This window comes from Amblyraja radiata, chromosome 19, assembly GCF_010909765.2.
Source record: "Amblyraja radiata isolate CabotCenter1 chromosome 19, sAmbRad1.1.pri, whole genome shotgun sequence".
NCBI classification, from domain to species: domain Eukaryota; kingdom Metazoa; phylum Chordata; class Chondrichthyes; order Rajiformes; family Rajidae; genus Amblyraja; species Amblyraja radiata.
The window spans coordinates 25,197,458-25,221,075 of record NC_045974.1 but is presented as its reverse complement, the minus strand read 5'-3'; the positions used below and the strand labels follow the sequence as shown (position 1 = coordinate 25,221,075).

The 23,618-nt window shown below is 45.1% G+C and overlaps 1 protein-coding gene across 1 annotated transcript in view; it reads right to left on the bottom strand.

The window, feature by feature from the left end:
• Positions 1-23,618, bottom strand: part of ppm1h (protein phosphatase, Mg2+/Mn2+ dependent 1H) — a 112,827-nt gene that overhangs the window by 26,047 nt on the left and 63,162 nt on the right. Inside the window, exons 2-4 of the mRNA XM_033038100.1 lie at positions 23,319-23,484; positions 8,952-9,293; positions 2,304-2,416 (exon numbers count right to left, since the gene is read on the bottom strand). Of these exons, the coding sequence (XP_032893991.1) occupies positions 2,304-2,416; positions 8,952-9,293; positions 23,319-23,484 (621 nt within the window). The remainder of the gene's footprint in view (positions 1-2,303; positions 2,417-8,951; positions 9,294-23,318; positions 23,485-23,618) is intronic.

Genomic DNA, 23,618 nt, shown 5'->3' with positions numbered 1-23,618 from the left:
GCAAAGACATTGTTATGAATTACAGTCAAGATTTTCACAAACCCCTCCTGTTTATGGTCACAATTCATTACCAAAATGAATAATGAAGCCAGAAGCTGACATTTAAAGTAATGAAATTAATCTAAGCAGCAGATTGGGGTTGCAGCTTACTCTATGTGGAGGTGTAAAGGTGGGGTGGGGGAGGGGGGAGGGGGGCGGGGGACGACGACTCAGTAGCTGCCCATTATACATTTCTCCCTTTGACTTTAATGAGAAAAAAAAAATTTGTAACTCAAGCTGTCAATTCACCAACTCTGACTTACTCTATCGCACAAAGTTAATATTAACCCCAGCATCTGCAAACATGTCTTAATCTTTATGGTAAATAGAAACAGTGATACGTATCTCAGAAGGCAATTATAATGCTGAACTATGCTATTTACCAGTAGGGAGATTGACAGTGTGTTAGTTAATCTAAAAGTCGATAATTAAACAACATTGCCAGATATCTGGTGTGAAATAGTGGTGGCAGTTATGCACTTGTTTTGGGATAAGAACTCAAATGAAAATTTAATTCAGTTCTTTCTATCTTCAGGAATGCTGTTATTTTGTTTCCTGGATAACTATGGATATGGAACATAGAATCTTACTGGACAACTTCAGCCGGTGTTCTTAGGTATGAAATCCACAATCAGGTGGATTTCACATCCAAGGGTATGCAGCCATGGAGGACAGCACAGTAGTGTAGCTTTAGACTTTAGAGATATAGTGTGGAAACAGGCCCTTCGGCCCAGCAAGCCCGTGCCAACCAGCTACACTGGCATTATCCTACACAATTATCCGACACAATAGGGACAATTTACAATTTTTACCAAAGTCAATTAATCTACAAACCTGTACGTCTTTTGAGTGTGGGAGGAAACTGGAGCACCTGGAGAAAACCCCTTGCAGTGACATGGAGAATGTACAAATTCTTTACAGAAAGCACCCGTAGTTAGGATCGAACCCAGGTCTCATGTGCTGTAAAGGGCCTTTCCCACTGCGGGGACCTAATTTGCGAATTTAGAAGAGTTTGCGCTCGACTCAAACTTGCAGCATGGTCGACACGTGGCCCTAGGAGGTCACTGGAACTCTCCTTCATGCTCAAGGGAAGTTACCGCATACTCGCGGCCTCAGTTTGGTTGAGGAAACATTTTCAGCATGCTGAAAATTTTTCCGCAAATAAACATTGGTCGGCATGGTTCTTTTGAACTCGTAGTGCGGTGGAGTGGGGTCGCTATGTAGTTATAGGCAGTCGAGGTAGCCGTGGGCAATCTCCTTTGCTGACTGGGCATTTTAATTGGCTCATTGGAGTTTTCAGAACCAAGGAAAACCGACCAGTAATTTTAAATGCCCGCTAAACTTTCTTAAAAGTTGTCTGGCTTCTTAAAAGTGTCTCCACCCCTTTTCCCACCTTCTCTCCCCTTCTCTCCCCCCCCCCCACCCTCTCTAAAGGACTTACCGTACACTGTGCCAGCCGTCTTTTACCTTCCTGTTCATCACGGGTGTGAATTTCAGACAGCGCTCCCCCGCTTTCCCTGGCCCCCGCATTTGCGATGTGTGTGTGTGTGTGTGTGTGTGTGTGTGTGTGTGTGTGTGTGTGTGTGTGTGTGTGTGTGTGTGTGTGTGTGTGTGTGTGTGGACTGTCGATCCAGCTCGCGGTTTCATCGTAACTCTACCACTGCGCCACTGTGCCGCCGTGGTAGAAATTGTGCCTCACAGGGACAGAGACCCGGGTTCCATCCTGACCTCAGGTGCCGTCAGTGTGGGGTTTGCACCATCTCCCTACATAGGTTTCCTCCAGTTGCACTGGTTTCCTCTCACATCCCAAGGCCATGCAGGTTGAAGGTTAATTGGCCTCAATGAAAAGGTACAATGAAATGCTTCTGTTGCACGCTAACCAGTCAGTGGAAAGACTATACATGAGTACATTTGAGCCATCCACAGTGTATAGATACATGATAAAGGGAATAACAAGACTTAGGATCTTTCACATCCATTGATGGGGGCCAGATGCAGGTAGAATGTTGATTAAATGATTCATTAAAATGATACCATCACCAAAAGATGATCACACTCTCTTATACTGCACAGAAGCATCAGTGAGATTTTTATACTCAAGTCTCTGGAGAAAGTCTTGAATCCACAACCATCTGATTCAAAGGTGTGGTTCCCACATTTGAGCCTGATATCAAACACAGCCTTTAGTGAGCAATATGGTCTTGCTTGAAACCTTCACCTCACATTTACTCTTAGAGAAACACGACTTGCCAAGTTGATCTTACCTGCTATCCCCTGCATTTGCAACGTAAAGCTTGCCCATCAGAAATATCACAACCAAGGAAGTGCATCCACCTGAGATATTGTAAACCCTTCTCTCTTGTTCAATTTGAGTGTCCTGCAAACAGCAGTAAGAATGAGACATAAACAACAGTATTCAATAGTCACAGGAACTTCTGGCACTATCTAAGAGGAATGAAGTGTATGAAGGTGGGTGCAAACAACCTTTATTACTCTTGTTTGCACGGACATCCACGTACTGTATTACATTGACTTCAATGACTCAAGAAATGCATACAAATTGCTGACAATTCAATAAGTGCTTGGTAATGCCAACCAATGATGAATTGTACCAAGTCTTCAACCACCTGTCCATCAAATTTTCCAAGAACCTTAAAAACATTTAATAAGGAGATGTGCTGATTTAGCAAGTTTTTGCCATCTCATAATAAATGTGGTGAACCCTGGGGGCGATGGAGTTAGTATTGCTAAATAATGGAGCTTGAATGTTTAATTACATGATAGAAAGTTATGAAAATTGGCTCAAATAACAGACTATAAACTGCTTGTGGTGTTAGAAATCTGACGTGCCCAGTTGATCCTACCTGCTATCGCCAGCATTTGCAACATAAAATTTGTCGATCAGAAATACCACAAACAAGGAAACGGGTTAAAATATCATTGGAGTTTAGCAAACACAAGTACACAAGCCACAAAGGGTCATTCATTTGCTTGCTTCAGCCCCCAGTGTGTAACTCTATACAGTTCATTAACCTCTTGGAAAATTACGTGATCACCTTCAACGATTTGGGGTTGTAAGCATTTTTGTCCCCCTTTATAGAAATATCCAGCTGTTAGTCAATGAAGTGATGTTACTTCAAGATGTAATTTTGTGCATTTAATCTCAATGCATGATTTTCATTCTCACTGCCTATAGAGGATTGATATTTGTATAAATCTGATAAATTAATTTTTGCATATCAATTTCTACTCCACAATATTAACCATAACTGAAAGGCTCAATGCCCTATAGTTTTCTAGCTTATACCTTTAGCTCTTCAATAATGGACACACCATGTACCAAACCGGAACCTTCTGCACATTGTGTCGTTTTTGATTGAAAGGCCCCTCAGCCACCGAGTCCATGGTGACCATTCGTTCCACTAGTTCTATGCTATCTCACTTTTGCATTCACTACCTATACTAGGGGACATTTTGCAGATGCCAATTAACCTGCAAAGCTGCATGCTTTGGGATGCGAGAGGAAACTGGAACACACTTATGCCTCTTCCTTAGACATGAATCGGGTCCCACGTTCACCATTTACTGAAGTAAAATATAAAGCACATCGATAACTCTCACACACAAACTGGTTCCATTCTTACCTATTTTGGTTACTTAACTCGTGACAGTGGTGCATTTACAGTGGTTAAAATGGTGAATGTGATATTGGAGGGGAGCTGAAACTCATGGATAGGGGGATGAGTTTTAAGAAGAGTCTGGCAGATGGAAAGGAGTTTAAGAGCTGCAGAGGTTCATGGAATTCGAGGGAGGAGTGGTAGAACCATCAGTGGAGAGGCAGGGGGGTGTGAATAGAAAGAGAAGAATTCTCGGACTTAAAAGATTTGGTGGGAAATGGTTTGAAGGGAAAGAAAGGAAATGGAATGTCAAATTTCAGAAGAGGGGCCAGGAACCATTCTGCAAGGAGAGTTGTGAAGGGTGAATGGAACCTGATACAATATGGGAAATAGCAGCAAGTTTGTAAGCGACAAGGCTTACAGAGGGACGCTATCAGGGCGGTGTTGGACTGTTTGAAGTGACAGAGCATTTTATTTTCTATTCACTTTTTCAAAGCCTTTGTGTTGCTTTCTCAGTCAACTCCAAGTCATCATTGTATAGGAACCATTGAAACCATTGTTTAGGAAGGAACTGCAGATGCTGGTTTATACTGAAGATAAACACAAACTGATGGAGTAACACAGTGGATCAGGCAGCATTTCTGGAAAAAAGGTATAGGTGCCATTTTGGGTCGGAACCCTTCTTCAGACCCCTTGGTCACCTATTTTCTCCAGAAATGCTGCCTGACCCGTTGAGTTACTCCAGCATTTTATGTCTATTCCAAGTCATCATTGATGTTTCATTAAGATCCATTTTGATTTTTTGATTTTTTTCTGCATTATTCGCCACATTAATTCTTAATCATAATCATATTTTATTAGCCAACTATGTTTTGCAACATACGAGGAATTTGATTAGCCATACAGTCATACCAATAAAAAGCAACAAAACACATTTTAACATAAACATCCACCACAGTGACTCCTCCACATTCCTCACTGTGATGGAAGGCGAAAAAAAATGTTCAATCTCTTTCCTTCTTTGTTCTCCCGCAGTCGGGGGCCTCGAGCCTTCCGTTGACGGGGCGATCTTGGAAAAAAGTTTCCCCGACCCCCCCCCCCCCACATAAAACAAAACAGGGAACATTAACGTAAACGCTTAAAATACACATAAAATAACAAAAAAAGACGAAAAGACAGACAGATTGTTGGCGAGGCTGCCATCGTGGCGCCACCCGGTGGTCAAAATGTGACCCACACCAGTCCAACTCCACCCTGATAGTGCCACCTGGTGGTCAATTATCTTGCATTATTCTTTAGAACATCAATTCACTTTAACAAGACCACAAAAAAACAGAAGCAGAATGTTGTTCCTCACAGCCAGTCAAGCTTCCTCAACTCCATTTTCTTGTTCTATCCTCACATCCCATTCAATGAATATTGAAAAATTCATTGAATTCTATTTGAATTATGACCCCTCCTTATTTCAAGATTGTGCCTCTCCCCCACCACAGTTCTAGATTTCTCAGACATAAGAGAAATATCCTTACTGCATGGAGACACAGGTCAAGTGTTTTGAATCCTGAGCAAAACAGAGGATCAGGAAGCATCTGTAGAGAACATGGATAGGAGACATTTCTGGTCGGAATCCTTCTTTAGACTGACCATGGCTTGTTCAATGGTATTAAGCTTCACCACATTGCAGCTGCTTTAAGAGCAGCCCATTTTCTACATGAAATACCTCTTGCAAACACATTTACCTGTCTACTGAAGAAGGGTCCTGACCCGAAATGCACCTGTCGATGTGCTCCAGAGATGCTGCCCGACCCGCTGTTTTGCTCAGGATATACCAAGCCTCTCAGCATTGCTCTCATGGATATTCCTGCCTCAGCAAGTGTGACTAGAAAATTGCTGACAGGAGGTGGTTTCATTGATTTCAAAATAATAATCAGTCCAAAAATGGTATTTGGGATGGAGTTATCATATTGAACTCGCTGGATGGCACTTTTGTTTAATTCCAGCATTGGATCATCAGACCATTTTTTCAAGGTACTCTCTATTCAGTAAATTATGAGATGTATATTCAGAACATTATCCTCCCAGTGTCACCGAGGCAGATCAGGCCAATGCGCACCAAACTAGCAATTTACAACGGGTGTAATTTCATTTCATGAAATCAGAATTAGCATAACGTCCAGCTTTTGCAATGAATATAAAAGGGTTGCCTCAGGTATGAACCAAATCACCATAACTTGCTGATTAACTGTATTAAAATGGAATGGAAGCTACACTTTTTATTACCCCTGAGCAGCAATAATCAGTTCAATGCATTCAAGATTGTATAGGTGAACCTAGCAAGATTCGACTTATGGCACTGCTTGAAGTAAGACAGACCTACCTGTATTTCTTCAGAACAAAGCAAAAGTACTGTGGATACTTTTGAAAGCATGAAATACCTTTATGGTGTGTAGTCACTGTTGCAATATAAAGAACGTCAAAGGCAATTTGCACACTGCAACCCCCCCACATCCAGCAAATCAGTAATAACACTATAATCTACCCTTGTAATGTTGATGGATAAATATTAAAATCTGCACATGGTTTGTGATCAGATAAATATTTCCAACCTTTCCTGTTTACCTACTGTGTTTTTTTAATTGCCTGTCAATTTTCTAAGTTATTGCCTTTAAACATTGACTCTTGTTTCTCTCTCCACAGGCATCATCTTTTCCCGGCATTTTCTGTCTTTATTCATATAGACATAATGTCTTTATTCATAATCTCTTTAATGTTCTTCTAACACCTTTAATGGTTTTGTGCTATTTGTACTCCAAGAAATGTTGCTTGTTTGAGCACTTTCTCTGCACGACCTCATGAGGGAGCTGAAATCATGTATTTAGAAAAAGGATAACAAAATTATTTTAGTTCGACTCTGAAATTTATCCCAAGCTAGTCACCTGGTGTTAGGAGTTAAAACCAACGTCTGAGAGAAATCAGTGAATGAAGCAATATTCGGGGCGGCACAATGGCTCAGCAGTAGAGTTGTTACCTCATAGCACCAGAGACCCACATTCGATCCTGACTATGGATGTTGTCTGTAAGGAGTTTGTACATTCTCCATGTAACCATGTGGGTTTTCGCTCGGTACTCCGGTTTCCTCCCACACTCCAAAGATGTACTGGTGTGTAGGTTAATTGGCTTCGGTAAGAATTATAAATTGTCCCTAATGTGTGGGATAGTGCTAGTGTATGGGGGAATTGCTGGTGGGTGCGGACTCGGTGGGCCTGTTTGCGCACTGTACCTCTAAACTAAACTAAACCATGGAGGCAAAGAACTGAAGCAGCGCTTCAACACAAAACATCGCCCATCTCTTTACCTCCACAGAAGGTGCTTGATCAAGTGAGTTTTTCCAGCGGACCAGATTGCAGTCTCCTGTATCTCTTTGATATTAGGCATGGTCTGAAGAAGGATCCTGACCCGAAACATCACCTATCCATCTTGTCCAGAGATGGTGCCTAAAGGGCCTGTCCCACTTGGCAGTCATTTGCGCGTCACGCAGGTGGCACGCGAGGTTTTTGAGAATCCCAAAATCCTGGGGCGCCGCGCGCTATCGTGCGTCACTGCCTGCGCCACCACATGCCATACGCGCGTCGTGCGGCGTGACGTGTAAATGATGTCAACGAAATGACGCCCAAGTGGGACATGCCCTTAACCTGCTGAGTTACTCCAGCACTTTGCGTCTTTTGTTTGAAGACAGGTTTAATTGGCAACAACCTTGTGTGATTCAGATGGTCGTGAGTTCAGGCCTTATTTCAGACAGCATAATCAGACTGATGCTCAAATTTGGTGCCATATATTAAATGAGGTGTTAAAGATGTGGCAAGTAAATGCAAAGCATCCGACATTACATCAACGCATGCTGTCCCTGACGAGATTATGGCACGTTTTTTGCTAAAGTAAAAAAAATCTAGGTTGGATTTCACCATTTTTTTGGCGCTCTATCTAAAATGTATACTATGTACAGTGCCAATGTACCATCAGATCCACTGCAACATGATGAAATAAGGAGCAAATGCACATAAAGTAACTTCTTCGCAACCCCCAGGTCTTTGTTGCACCGATCAATGGGAAGGACATCAGATGGACTGGTGCCCGTTATTGCCGATTGTCCGCTATAACTGAGTAATAAATGATCACTGTGTAAGTACATACCTTTGGAAAGGCGATACGGGGACATTTCTTTAGTCAGAGAGTGGTGAATCTATGGAATTCATTGCTACAGACGACTGTGGAAGCCATTTTTAAAGCGGAGATTGACAGGTTCCTGATAAGTACGTGTGTGTATTGTTATGGGGAGAAGGCCGGATAATGGGGATGAGAGGGAAAGTTAGATCAGCCATGATTGGATAGTGAAGTGGACTCGATGGGCTGGATGGCCTAATTCTGCTCCTATGACTTATCAAGTAGTGGAAGCAAACAACTGCATTGCTGGTTAATGCACAAAAGGACACAAAGTGTTTAAGTAACTCAGCGGATCAGGCAGCTTCTCAGGAGAACATGGATAGGTGATGTTTTGGGACCAGACCCTTCTTCAGACTCTCAGTCTAGAACTGGGCCTGGAATCCGGCTTGCTGACGGCCGGGGGAGAGGCGAGGATCTGCGGAGTCAATGGTCGCAGACGGCCGGTGGCTGGAGTGCAGGTGAGGGTCGGCAGTAGCAGTTACAAGCAGGGCAGGGAAGCGGCCAGTGAGACATTGCGGGCAGGGGGTGGCATCGGCAGCCGGGCCTGGCGGTGAAGGTTGGTCGCTCCATCTGCTATAACCGAAATCCGTTATAAAGAGGTCCATTAAAACGAGAGTTTACTGTAGTTTAGTTTGGGGCTACACCATGGTAACAGGCCCTTCGGCCAACAGATCCACAGCGATCACCCATTCACATTAATTCTACGTTATCCCACTTTCTCATCCACTCCCTACACGAGGGGCAGTTTACAAAGGTCAATTATCCTACAGACTGGCACGTCTTTGGGATGTGGGATAAAACGGAAGCACACGGAGGAAACCCACACGATCACGGGAAAATGTGCAAACTCCACACAGAAAGCGCCCAAGGTCGGTATCGAACCTGCATCTATGGCGCTGTAAGGCAGCAGCTCTACCAGTGTTACCTTAAAAACAAAGACAAAGGTATTAAATCCAAAAGATACAAAGAATGTTACAATTCGTCGCAATATGCCGCAGAGAATTCTCAATGGAATTTGCTGATCTATTGAAGACTTTTTGTGAACCATACTTTAAATGACCATCATGAACTTACCATTTCTTTAAAAGCATTTTCCATTGCTCCAATAACCAAACCCTCATGTGCAATTTTCTTCTCGATAAAGAAGCGGGTGGGAGGGCTGCACGGTGACCCCGGGGTCCCCATTGACCCCCGCAGCGAGGCCGCTCTGGTTAACGTCCTTGTGTTGGTCACCACCTCCGGCTCATCGTTGAGGCAGGTCGGGGGCAGAACCGCTGAGTTGCGCAGCACGCCCATCACGTCTTGAAGATGCTCCGCGATCTTGTGATGGAGGACTTTGGAGGCCACAATGGCAGCGCCCGCTCCTGCATGCCCATCAAATAGAGCCCAGTAGTTGAATGACATCCCCTCCGACTCCTAGATAAAGAAAGCACACCATAGATATCCTCAGCGATACATCTCACAATCGAGTGAAACAAGAACCCGTAGATGCTGCTTTAAAGTCTGAAGAAGGGCCCCGACCCAAAACGTCACCCGTCCTTTTTCTCCAGAGATGCTGCCTGACCCGCTGAGTTACTCCAGCACTTTGTGTCTATTTCCCGTAGGTGCTGCCAGAGAAGTGGAAATTATTCCATAATCTATGACCTGAAGCTCTTGAAACCTCGGTACCGAGAGGGAGCAGCTAGAGAGGTCAGATACGAGGAGCAAGGATTGGAAGGAGGGTGAACCGTGGTAATGCCTCCAGCACCGTCAAGCTTGGCTGCAGGAGGCTCGCTGGGACACAAAGATGGCCAGGCGAGGAGAGGGGCATTGGTTAGCGGTCCGATCCTGTCGAAGGTGACGGAGGTAGACAGAGCGCGCGGGACTTTGGAAATGGCGCCAAAACATGGCAGCGTCTGCAAGTGTAAATATGCAAAAAGGATTTCACTGTGCAGTTGCACATGACAAACAATGCAACGTTGAACCACAAACAAAGACACAAGGTGCTGGAGTAACTCAGCGGATCAGGCAGCATCCCTGGACAACATGCACAGGTGACATTTCAGGTCGGGACCCTTCTTCAGTCCCATTCAAACACACACAATCTATACCGTCTTGTGTGATCTGAACAGCCGGAGAATGCACTAACTGTCCCTTAAATTGACAATTGATGCCAACAGCGATGGAATCCAGAAATCAACAAAGCAAAAGACAATTAAACCCATTCATGACGACACCATCACTTCGCTGGAAATATCCAGCTACTGCTCCACTCTCGCTCTTCCCGTCTAACCCTTCATTTATTTCCCAGTTGAGTGGCACAGGATTTCAGTGGTGTACTTACATCTTCAAAAGTCACCAGGTTAATTATCATTCAACGTTCCAGTGCTTTTGCATTTATATAGCTAATTTAATATTTTGCTCGACACAAGGTTGGCACAGAGTTAGAGCGGCACAATGGCGCAGCGGTAGAGTTTCTGCCTTAGACTATGGTGCTGTCTGTACGTAGTTTGTACGTTCTCCCTGTGACCGCGTGGGTTTTCTCCGGGTGCTCTGGTTTCCTCCCACACTCCAAAGATGTACAGGTCTGTAGATTAATTGGCTTCAGAAAAATTGTAAATTGTCCCAAGTGCGTAAGATAGTGCTGGTGACGGGGGTCGCAGGTCGGCACGGACTCGCTGGGCCAAAGGGCCTCTTTCCGCGCTGCATCTCTAAAGTCTTATATAGCCTTTTTAACATTTTGAAGTTGACACAAGGTTGCAGGGAGAGCTGATAGAAATATATTAAATGATTGTAACTGAAACAGACTGGTCGCCAACTCGAACGACTAATAAAAAAATCATCTCTCAAAGTCCACCTTGAAGCTTACAAACTCCACCTCACTGACTACAAAGATGCCCTCATTGCTGCAAAATCTGCCTACCTCTCCTCCATATTCACCGATCCCTGCCTAAACCACAGAACCCTCTTCTCCACAGTGGGCAACCTCCTCAAGCCTCGAGCCAACACTCTCCCTACCTCTACTCCGGATCTCTGCAACTCATTCCTCCACTTTTTCGCTGATAAAATCAGCACCATCTATCAATCTTTATCCCCTGTACCCGACTCCTCAGCATCTACTCCACCACCTACCACGGCCCCTCCTTTCAACATCTCCACTGACCTCCTTACCCCTCCTCCACACTGCTTCCTCTCCCAGTTTGACCTGGTCACCCCTATTGAAATCTCCAAACTCATCAGCTCTTCCAAACCCACCACCTGCTCCCTCGACCCTCTCCCCACTCCCCTGCTGAAGTCCTGCCTCCCCGTACTCTGCCCCTACCTCACTAATCTCTTCAACTCCTCATTGTCCCAAGGAATTGTCCCCTCCGCTTTCAAAACTGCTGCCGTTACACCAATCTTAAAGAAACCTGGTCTTGATCCCTCCTCTCTCATTAACTACCGCCCAATCTCAAACCTCCCCTTCCTTTCAAAAACCCTGGAGCGTATCGTTGCGTCACAACTTCATTCCCACCTCCTTGCGTATAACCTACTTGAACCCCTCCAATCTGGCTTTCGCCCCCTCCATAGCACAGAAACTGCTCTCCTCAAAGTCCTCAACGACCTCCTCACCTCTGCTGACACTGGTTCCCTCAACATCCTCATCCTCCTCGACCTGAGCGCAGCCTTCGATACAGTGAACCATAACATCCTGCTCACCAGACTCAAGGACCTCGGCATTGAAGGCTCTGCACTCAGCTGGCTCCGTTCCTACCTTTCCAACAGATCCCACTTCATCTCTCTCCACAACCACACCTCTGCTACAGCCGCAGTCACTCAAGGCGTTCCCCAAGGCTCCGTACTCGGCCCCCTCCTCTTCATCATCTACATCCTCCCCCTTGGTCAGATACTCCGCCACTTCAATCTGGACTTCCACTGTTACGCTGATGACACCCAGATTTACCTTGGCACCAAATCCCCCCACAACCCCCCCCTCTCCCATATCAACTCCTGTTTGTCAGCAATAAAAACCTGGATGCAACATAATTTCCTCAAACTCAACAGCGATAAGACAGAATTCTTAGGCTCCAAAGCCACACTCAGCAAAATCAATAACCCCACTCTCACCATCGACGGCACCACTGTCTCCCCATCTCCCCAGGCCCGCAACCTTGGCGTGATCTTTGATTCCACCCTCTCCCTTGAGCCTCACATCCGCCATGTCATTAAAACCTCCTTCTTTCATCTCCGCAATATCGCCAAACTCAGACCCTCTCTCACACCGCCTGCTGCTGAAAGACTCATCCATGCCTTCATCTCCTCCCGACTGGACTATTGCAACTCACTTCTCCTTGGCATCAGCTCCACCTACATCAACCGACTCCAACTGGTCCAGAACGCAGCCGCCCGACTCATCACCCACACCAAATCCTGGCATCACATCACTCCAGTCCTCAAAAAACTTCACTGGCTTCCCGTCTCCCACCGGATCACCTACAAAATCCTGGTCCTCACCTACAAAGCCCTCCACCATCTGGCCCCCACATATCTCACTGACCTCCTCTCCCCCTACCAACCCTCACGGTCCCTCAGATCCACATCAGCCGGTCTCCTCTCCATCCACAAGTCCAACCTCCGCAGTTTTGGGGACAGAGCCTTCTCCAGGGCAGCTCCCAGGCTCTGGAACTCCCTCCCCCAACTGATCCGCAATTCCGTGTCCCTCCCCATCTTCCAGTCCCGCCTCAAGACCCATCTCTTCACCTCTGCCTATCCTTAGCCCCACGTCCCCGTCCCTTTTCATCTGTGCATTAATTGCCTCATGCTGTGTTTTGTATTGAATTCTGTCTTTACTTTGTGTACTAGTCATGTCTCTACTATTTATTTCATTCCCCTTACATGTTTTTCCTATACATGCTCAATTTTTGTAAGGTGTCCTTGAGACTCTTGAAAGGCGCCCATAAATAAAATGTATTATTATTATTATTATTGTAGGCAGAGATACGATAGACAATCAGATCACTTTTCCCCAGGATGGGAAAAAAATCAAATACTAGAAGGCATAGCTTTAAGGTGAGAAGGACAAAGTTTAAAGCAGACATGTGGGACAAGTGTTTTATCCCCCACACAGTGCCTGGAACGTACTGCCAGGGATTGTGGTTAACGCAGATATGATAGTGGAATTTAAGGGAGTTTTGGACAGGCATGTGCATTTACAGGAAATGGAGGGATATGGGTTATGTACAGGCAGATAAGATTCGGCAGAGACATTGTAGGGTGAAGGGCCTGTTCCTATGCTGTACTGTTTGAAGTTCGATGTTACACGAAACTGTAGAAGCTGGAATCTTAAGTAAACACAATTTTTAAAATCCTTCATTGTAGCACATCAGACAAATGATTCGATACTGAGCTGTATTAGGAGCGCTTTGTCCATAAGATGGGTTTTAAAGGGTAAATTGAAAGAAAAACAAGAGACCAGAATATTTTAGAATAAGGTGGAAGTATGATTTCCAATGATAGGATCAAGAAATTGACAGAAGCACAAAGGCTAGAATTAGAGAAAGGTTGCAGGATATAGCATTCGTACTGGCTTTTTTATTTCAGAATGCGTTTACTTATCTTAACTCTATTTTCACAGCTTCCATCCCATCATTGGTCCAGGTTATTGAATGCTAACCCACCAATTAAAGACTAATTGTCGTGGTGGAGAAGCTTGTGTGATCCTGAGAGCGATGCCGTCCGGAGCGATGCTCCTGGTAGGGTCACCCATGGTGGTAAGGTTTCTGACAAAGAGTAATCCAACCAAGACCTCAACGGTGGAACAGGCGGAGGATGATGGCTGACTTTAGTGGAGCGTCACAACGGCTGGGAAGGCGGATGAAAGCTGCAGCAGAAAAGGGTCCCCGGTCGTCTTGGATTCCATGCCACTGGATTCTGACCCAGATCTGTCAAGGACCGTGTGGTGGCTGTCTGTGCACCAGTCTCCCCACGTTAAACAAGGTCACGCACAGACGTCCTCCATGAGAGGACAGTCATACTTGTTTCAAGTGACCGCCGATGATGATGAATCTGTGGAATTTATTGCCACAGGCTGCTGTGGAGGCCAAGTCATTGGGTATTTTTAAGGTGGAAATTTACAGGTTCTTGAGTAGTAGAGGCTAGAGTAGAAGGGTTATGGGGAGAAGGCGGAGAATGGGGTTAAGAGGGAAAGATAGACCAGCCATGATTGAATGGCAGAGTAGACTCGATGGGCTGAATGGCCTAATTCTGCTCCTATGGCTTGTCAATTTATGAAACTGAGCACCATTCCTTTATTTTTGTTAGGTCCAAGCCCTGAGACATCCCTTTCCTTAGTATCATTGGGGGGCTGCAGCACTTCATGAAGGCATCTTACCAAAACATTCTCGGGTGCAAGTAGGGATGAATAATTAAACGCTGGTCTTGGCAGCTATGTCTAGAAAGATGAATAAAAAGAGGAATAAAAAACCTCACCGTTGTACCCTTGATGCACACATATATCAATACGAACCTCCCAACTGCAGACTGCCATCAACTCAACCAGACTTCCACCACCCTAACTATCAGCCACCCTCTCATGATCCCCTGCAACTGTCCCCCCCTGCAAATCATTGTGAAATCATTGGACAAAGTCAGCATGGATTTACAAAAGGTAAATCATGTCTGACGAATCTTATAGAATTTTTCGAGGATGTAACTAGTAGCGTGGATAGGGGAGAACCAGTGGATGTGGTGTATCTGGACTTCCAGAAGGCTTTCGACAAGGTCCCACATAAAAGATTAGTATACAAACTTAAAGCACACGGCATTGGGGGTTCAGTATTGATGTGGATAGAGAACTGGCTGGCAAACAGGAAGCAAAGAGTAGGAGTAAACGGGTCCTTTTCACAATAATAATAATAATAATACATTTTATTTATGGGCGCCTTTCAAGAGTCTCAAGGACACCTTACAAAAATTGAGCATGTATAGGAAAAACATGTAAGGGGAATGAAATAAATAGTAGAGACATGACTAGTACACAAAGTAAAGACAGAATTCAATACAAAACATAGCATGAGGCAATTAATGCACAGATGAAAAGGGACGGGGACGTGGGGCTAAGGATAGGCAGAGGTGAAGAGATGGGTCTTGAGGCGGGACTGGAAGATGGGGAGGGACACGGAATTGCGGATCAGTTGGGGGAGGGAGTTCCAGAGCCTGGGAGCTGCCCTGGAGAAGGCTCTGTCCCCAAAACTGCGGAGGTTGGACTTGTGGATGGAGAGGAGACCGGCTGATGTGGATCTGAGGGACCGTGAGGGTTGGTAGGGGGAGAGGAGGTCAATGAGATATGTGGGGGCCAGATGGTGGAGGGCTTTGTAGGTGAGGACCAGGATTTTGTAGGTGATCCGGTGGGAGATGGGAAGCCAGTGAAGTTTTTTGAGGACTGGAGTGATGTGATGCCAGGATTTGGTGTGGGTGATGAGTCGGGCGGCTGCGTTCTGGACCAGTTGGAGTCGGTTGATGTAGGTGGAGCTGATGCCAAGGAGAAGTGAGTTGCAATAGTCCAGTCGGGAGGAGATGAAGGCATGGATGAGTCTTTCAGCAGCAGGCGGTGTGAGAGAGGGTCTGAGTTTGGCGATGTTGCGGAGATGAAAGAAGGAGGTTTTAATGACATGGCGGATGTGAGGCTCAAGGGAGAGGGTGGAATCAAAGATCACGCCAAGGTTGCGGGCCTGGGGAGATGGGGAGACAGTGGTGCCGTCGATGGTGAGAGTGGGGTTATTGATTTTGCTGAGTGTGGCTTTGGAGCCTATGAGGAGGAATTCTGTCTTATCGCTGTTGAGTTTGAGGAAATTATGTTGCATCCAGGTTTTTATAGCTGACAAACAGGAGTTGATATGGGAGAGGGGGGGGGTGTGGGGGGATTTGGTGCCAAGGTAAATCTGGGTGTCATCAGCGTAACAGTGGAAGTCCAGATTGAAGTGGCGGAGTATCTGACCAAGGGGGACGATGTAGATGATGAAGAGGAGGGGGCCGAGTACGGAGCCTTGGGGAACGCCTTGAGTGACTGCGGCTGTAGCAGAGGTGTGGTTGTGGAGAGAGATGAAGTGGGATCTGTTGGAAAGGTAGGAACGGAGCCAGCTGAGTGCAGAGCCTTCAATGCCGAGGTCCTTGAGTCTGGTGAGCAGGATGTTATGGTTCACTGTATCGAAGGCTGCGCTCAGGTCGAGGAGGATGAGGATGTTGAGGGAACCAGTGTCAGCAGAGGTGAGGAGGTCGTTGAGGACTTTGAGGAGAGCAGTTTCTGTGCTATGGAGGGGGCGAAAGCCAGATTGGAGGGATTCAAGTAGGTTATACGCAAGGAGGTGGGAATGAAGTTGCGACGCAACGATACGCTCCAGGGTTTTTGAAAGGAAGGGGAGGTTTGAGATTGGGCGGTAGTTAATGAGAGAGGAGGGATCAAGACCAGGTTTCTTTAAGATTGGTGTAACAGCAGCAGTTTTGAAAGCGGAGGGGACAATTCCTTGGGACAATGAGGAGTTGAAGAGATTAGTGAGGTAGGGGCAGAGTACGGGGAGGCAGGACTTCAACAGGGGAGTGGGGAGAGGGTCGAGGGAGCAGGTGGTGGGTTTGGAAGAGCTGATGAGTTTGGAGATTTCAATAGGGGTGACCAGGTCAAACTGGGAGAGGAAGCAGTGTGGAGGAGGGGTAAGGAGGTCAGTGGAGATGTTGAAAGGAGGGGCCGTGGTAGGTGGTGGAGTAGATGCTGGGGAGTCGGGTACAGGGGATAAAGATTGATAGATGGTGCTGATTTTATCAGCGAAAAAGTGGAGGAATGAGTTGCAGAGATCCGGAGTAGAGGTAGGGAGAGTGTTGGCTCGAGGCTTGAGGAGGTTGCCCACTGTGGAGAAGAGGGTTCTGTGGTTTAGGCAGGGATCGGTGAATATGGAGGAGAGGTAGGCAGATTTTGCAGCAATGAGGGCATCTTTGTAGTCAGTGAGGTGAGTTTGTAAGCTTCAAGGTGGACTGTGAGAGATGATTTCTTTATTAGTCGTTCGAGATGGCAGGCAGTGACTAGTGGGGTACCGCAAGGCTCAGTGCTGGGACCCCAGCTATTTACAATATATATTAATGATCTGGATGAGGGAATTGAAGGCAATATCTCCAAGTTTGCGGATGACACTAAGCTGGGGGGCAGTGTTAGCTGTGAGGAGGATGCTAGGAGACTGCAAGGTGACTTGGATAGGCTGGGTGAGTGGGCAAATGTTTGGCAGATGCAGTATAATGTGGATAAATGTGAGGTTATCCATTTTGGTGGCAAAAACAGGAAAGCAGACTATTATCTAAATGGTGGCCGACTAGGAAAAGGGGAGATGCAGCGAGACCTGGGTGTCATGGTACACCAGTCATTGAAAGTAGGCATGCAGGTGCAGCAGGCAGTGAAGAAAGCGAATGGTATGTTAGCTTTCATAGCAAAAAGGATTTGAGTATAGGAGCAGGGAGGTTCTACTGCAGTTGTACAGGGTCTTGGTGAGACCACACCTGGAGTATTGCGTACAGTTTTGGTCTCCAAATCTGAGAAAGGACATTATTGCCATAAAGGGAGTGCAGAGAAGGTTCACCAGACTGATTCCTGGGATGTCAGGATTGTCTTATGAAGAAAGACTGGATAGACTTGGTTTATACTCTCTAGAATTTAGGAGATTGAGAGGGGATCTTATAGAAACTTATAAAATTCTTAAGGGGTTGGACAGGCTAGATGCAGGAAGATTGCTCCCGATGTTGGGGAAGTCCAGGACAAGGGGTCACAGCTTAAGGATAAGGGGGAAATCCTTTAAAACCGAGATGAGAAGAACTTTTTTCACACAGAGAGTGGTGAATCTCTGGAACTCTCTGCCACAGAGGGTAGTCGAGGCCAGTTCATTGGCTATATTTAAGAGGGAGTTAGATGTGGCCCTTGTGGCTAAGGGGATCAGAGGGTATGGAGAGAAGGCAGGTACGGGATACTGAGTTGGATGATCAGCCATGATCATATTGAATGGCGGTGCAGGCTCGAAGGGCCGAATGGCCTACTCCTGCACCTAATTTCTATGTTTCTAACTTATATCAGAGTGAATGTATGGGCAAAGTATGGAGGAGAAAAGGAACTGGCCAAAATCCAAAGCATACCACCTCATCTGTGAAACACGGTGGTGGGGGTGTTATGGCCTGGGCATGTATGGTTGCTGAAGGTACTGGCTCACTGATCTTCATTGATGATACAACTGCTGAGGGTCATAGCATAATTAATTCTGAAGTGTATAAACACATCCTATCTGCACAAGTTCAAACATATGCCTCAAAACTCAATGGCCGGCAGTTCATTCTACAGCAAGACAATGATCCCAAACATACTGCTAAAGCAACAAAGGAGTTTTTCAAAGCTAAAAAATGGTCAATTCTTGAGTAGCCAAGTCAATCACCCGATCTGAACCCAATTGAGCATGCCTTTTATATGCTGAAGAGAAAACTGACCCCCAAAACAAGCATGAGTTAAAGATGGTTGCAATACAGGCCTGCCAGAGCATCACCAGAGAAGACACTGGTGATGTCCATGAATCGCCGACTTCAAGCAGTCATTGCACGCAAAATATATGCAACAAAATACTAAACGTGTCTACTTTCATTTACACGACATTGCTGTGTCCCAAATATTATGGTGCCCTAAATGGGAGGACTATGTACAAACACTGTTGAAATTTCAACATGGTGAAATCAAAATGTGTTAAAATGGCCTTTATTAAAATCTGACAACGTGCACTTTAACCACATGTGATTTTTTTCTATTACAAATCTCAAATTGTTGAGTACAGAGGCAAATAAATAATGAAGGGTCTTTGTCCCAAACATTACGGAGGGCACTGTAGCTAGTGCCGCATAGATTTTGCAGAAACAACTTGAGTTCTTGACTACAGATCAAAAAAAACGAATTTCACTTTGTGTTAATTACAATTAATGGCCTACTCCTGCACCTAATTTCTATGTTTCTATGTTTCTAAATACATTACCGCAGTTTCCACGCTGTATCTCTAAATTAAACTAAACAAAACTCATTGTACACCAATACTTTACAGGTCATCATCTCACTAGATGCATTGGAAAAACCGAGTTCAACCTAACAATGGTTTTAAAATGGGACAGGCAGCATCACTGGAACGAAGGGATGGGTGATGTTTCGGGTGGAGACCATCTAAAGAAGGATATCGATCCGAAACGTCACCCATTTCTTCTCTCCAGAGATGCTGCCTGTCCCGCTAAGTTACTCCAGCGTTTTGTGTTTATCTTCGGTTTAAGCCAGCATCTGCAGTTCCTTCCTACACAATGGTTTTAAAATGGCATTTTCAAATGTCTGCTGCGATTCCTATCTCCCTCGGCTCTCATGTTACAATATTTGAGAAGCAATGGGCGGTTTGTAGTCATGGATCATTGAGTGCTGGCATTGCCTTTCTCCTTGCCCTGACCTCAAGCACATGATGCACGCCATACAGCCCAAGCACGGGACCGTTGGTTTCCAGATCACTGGCACTGCCTTGTGCCAGCTTTGTACGATGCACATGATTTACTTTAATGTGCTTGCTTCACCACTAAGTCAATGAGGAGGAACAATTTTTTAACCAGTACTCCCCCGAGTCACCTGTGGTCACAAAACCACAGCAATCGCGTTACCTCAAGTGTACTTGAGTCCCGAGCTGTGTCATTTGATTTACTGAATATCCACATTCTTTCACTTCATATTAGCTACTTTGGAGAACTTGGTCTCAGTTATGGTGGCCTGGGAGGGTGACTTACAATCATTGTATTTGGGTGTTTCAACCCAATGAAAATTTTAGGCTGTGGTGATGATAAAACAGGAAGGAGCAGTTTTTAATGTGACGGGTGCAATATAATCTAGTGTTGCAAATACCAATAGGCCATTACTCTACAGGTTTCATCATGCAACTCACAACCACCCACCCTCACACCAGACATCTACGTGTTCATGATGTGCTGCCTTCCCACTGCAATATAGTGTCAGAATGGTATTTTTCTACATTAAAAAGATAAATAAAAACCTGTACCAATAAAAGTAATCTATGTAAGAAACATAATTATAGAAGATGATTGTGTGTGTCACTTTGTCTAATCCAGTCTCCAGCATTCACTCAGTAGTATAATTGGAGCACTGGAGATGCAGCACTATATGGAGTTACTCCAGCATTTTGTGTCTTTCCTTGGTAAACCAGCACCTGCAGTTCCTTGTCACTACAGCACTATATGGAACAAGCTGCCAGAGTATTTGAGGTCGGTACAATAACAACATTCAAAAGGCATTTGGACAGATACGTGTATAGAAAAGGTTTAGAGGGAGATATGGGTCACATGCAGATAAATAGGGAAACAAGGAACTGCAGGTGTTTACACAAACGGACATAAAGTGCTGGAGTAACTCAGCGGGTCAGGCAGCATCACTGGAGACATGGATAGATGATGTTTCGGGTCGGACTCTGAAGTAACTATCTCTCTATATTCTCCAGAGATGTTGCCTGATCCGCTGAGTTACTCCAGGACTATGTGTCCATTTACAGGTAAATGGGACCAGATTAGATGGGCATCTTGGTCATCATGGATGAGTTTGCCCGAAGGGCCTTTTCCCGTGCTGTATGACTCTATCAGCATGTCTCAAAAGATCATCATCGTTCAAAAGTGTGGAATAGATATGTAATGGAACTGAAAAGATAAACAGGAATCATCTGCAAGGAATGCAAGATCTTGCCAGATGAACTCTGAAAAGCCTTTTCTCCTGTTATCTGTGACTTATTAGTTTTGTGCACTTGCATTCATGAATGCAATTCACAGGCATAGAGTGAGAATGTAAAACAGATTATTTCTCTTCCAGCTCCATGATCCCTGCACATTAAAGCAACAGTGCACATCCAACAAGCAAAACGGCACGTGTTACAGTAAGCACTTGCATTTATTCAGTGCTTTTAGCAAGACAGGCACCCAAAGGAGTGTAACAGAAACCTGGGATGCTGAACATATGGGCAGTTGCCTACTGTGTAGCAACGATGATTTTAGTTTAGTTTAGTTTATAATCACGTGTACAGTGAAAAACTTTTTTTTGCATGCGATTCAGTCAGCGGAAAGACTATATATGATTACAATCAAGCCATCCACAATGTACTGATATAGGATGAAGGAGATAACATTTAGTGCAAGATAAAGTCCAGTAAAGACTGATTAAAGATAGTCTGAGGGTCTCCAATGAGGTAGATGGTAGGTTAGGACCGCTCTCTAGTTGGTGATAGGATGTTTCAGTTGCCTGATAACAGCTGGGAAGAAACAGTGGCTGAATCTGGAGGTGTGCGTTTTCATACTTCTCCATCTCGTGTCTGATGGGAGAGAGGAGAAGAGGCAGTGTCCAGGATGAGACTCGTCCTTGAGAGTTTTTCAATAATTTTAAAAAGGGGAAGGAATACATGCTGTGAACAGACATTCCAATGATGGGTTTGGATCGATGAAGACAGTTAGCAAAATTGCCATTTCTCTGCAAAAACCTGGACTACTAAAAACCATGTTCAAAATTGTGAAGCAGTTTCCTGGGGTAGCTACAGAGAATATGAGGTGGAAATACAACCTTTAGAATCACACTGAAAAAAATATATAAAATCATGATGGAAGTGTAAAAACCTATATAGATACGGTAGGTAGCTACAGTGTAGGACCTTTCCCCCCTCCCCAGCGTGAAAATATCAAAGACCAGAGAGCATAGCTTCAGGGTGAGAGTTCAAAGTTAAAAGAAAAAAGGAACTGGAGTAGCTGGCTTACAGAAAAGGACACAAAATGCTGGAGTAACTCATTGGGTCAGGCAGCATCTCTGGAGAACATGGATAGTTGACATTTCAGGTCAGGACTCTTCATCAGACTGATAAGTAACGTTTCAGGTTGGGACCCTTCTTCAGAGATGTGCAGGGCATGTTTCTCTTTACAGAGAGGGTGCCTGGAATGCGCTGCCAAGAGCCGTTGTAGTTGAGACAGATGCAATAGTGACATTTCAGAGGCTTTTGAATGGGTACATGGATATGCAGGGAACGGAGGCATATAGATCCACGCGGGCAGAGGAGATTAGTTTAACGGCCAAATGTTCAGTGTGGATATTGTGGGCCGAGGGCTGTGCTTCTCTATTTACCCAGAATATGGTGGGATTGACATCAATACTGCAATGTTGTTAAGACGGAAAGGGCGTGGAAAAGATTTACGAGGATGTTGCCAGGACTCGAGGGCCTGAGCTATAGGGAGAGGTTGAGCAGGCTAGGACTTAATTTCTTGGAGTGCAGGAGGCCTCTTCTAGAGGCGATCTTATAGAGGTGATCTTTTAGAGGTTTATAAGATCACGAGAGGAATAGATAGGGTAGACGCACAGAATCTCTTGCCCAGAGTTGGGGAATTGAGAACCACATAGGTTTAAGGTGAGGGAGGAAAGATTTAATAGGAACCCGAGGGGCAATTTATTTTTACATAAAATGTGGTGGGTATATGGAGCGGTTGCTGCTGGAGGAGGTAGTTGAGGCAGGTAGTCTCACAACATTGAATAAACATTTATACAGGTACATGGATAGGATAGGTTTAGAGGAATATAGCCAAATGCAGGCAGATGGGACAAGCATAGATGGGGCATGTTGGTCTGAGTGAGGGCCTGTTTTCAAGTTTTATGTCTCTGTGACTATATTACACAAACAGTGATTGAGATAGATATCTTTGGGGAGAAGTTAGATAGCAAATGAAGGGGACTAGAGTGCAAAACTAAAACAGGCAATAATTAGATGTAGTGGTATATGACAAGAACCATTTACAGCTGGCATAGACCAGTTGAGCCAAATGGACTGATTCGGTACTCTTGGCTCTATCTACTGTAACTCTACATCACACAGTATTTACACATTATACTTAATCTTCCTTTATTTAATTTAGTTCAGTTTAGATTAGAGAAACAGGTCTTTCGGCTCACCGAGTCCGCGCCGACCAGCGATCTCTCCACATCATTATCCATATCTCTTGTTTCCCTTATCCCTCACTAGTCTGAAGAAGGGTCTCGACCCGAAACGTCACCCATTCCTTCTCTTCAGAGATGCTGCCTGTCCCGCTGAGTCACTCCAGCTTTTTGCGTACACTGTTCTATTCACTAGGGACAATATACAATTTTACCAAAGCCAATTATCCTACAAACCTGTGTGTCTTTGGAGTGTGGGAGGAAACTGGAGCACCCGGAGAAAACCCACACGGTCACAGGGAGAACCTACAAACTCCGTACAGACAGCACCCATAGTCAGGATCTCACCCAGGTCTCTGGCGCTGTAAGGCAGCAACTCTACCGCTGCACCACTTTAGTGTTCTAGATATTTCCAGGTGATTACCATTGCTCATTCTTCCCTCAGTGTTCACAAAGTAGTATGAATTTACACTTACTGAGTTGTCTTTAATCTGTAACCCTTCACCATTTGGCAATGAAGACCTCCTTTTGACTGAAGAGTTCTTACTTGGTGTGCTCTGAGCACTTGCTTTCTTCTTCACTGTCACCACTTCACATGATCCCTGGTCTTCATTGTGCGTGCTTTTCCCTGCATTAATCACCCTGGAAAAATATAAAGAGTTTGGTAAGATAATTGTGCACAAAAATAAAGACCAATGCAACGATTGACAAATAATCTGTTGGAGGAACTCAGCGGGATGAGCAGCACCCGTCATTCACCGGCCTCTGCTCCCAAC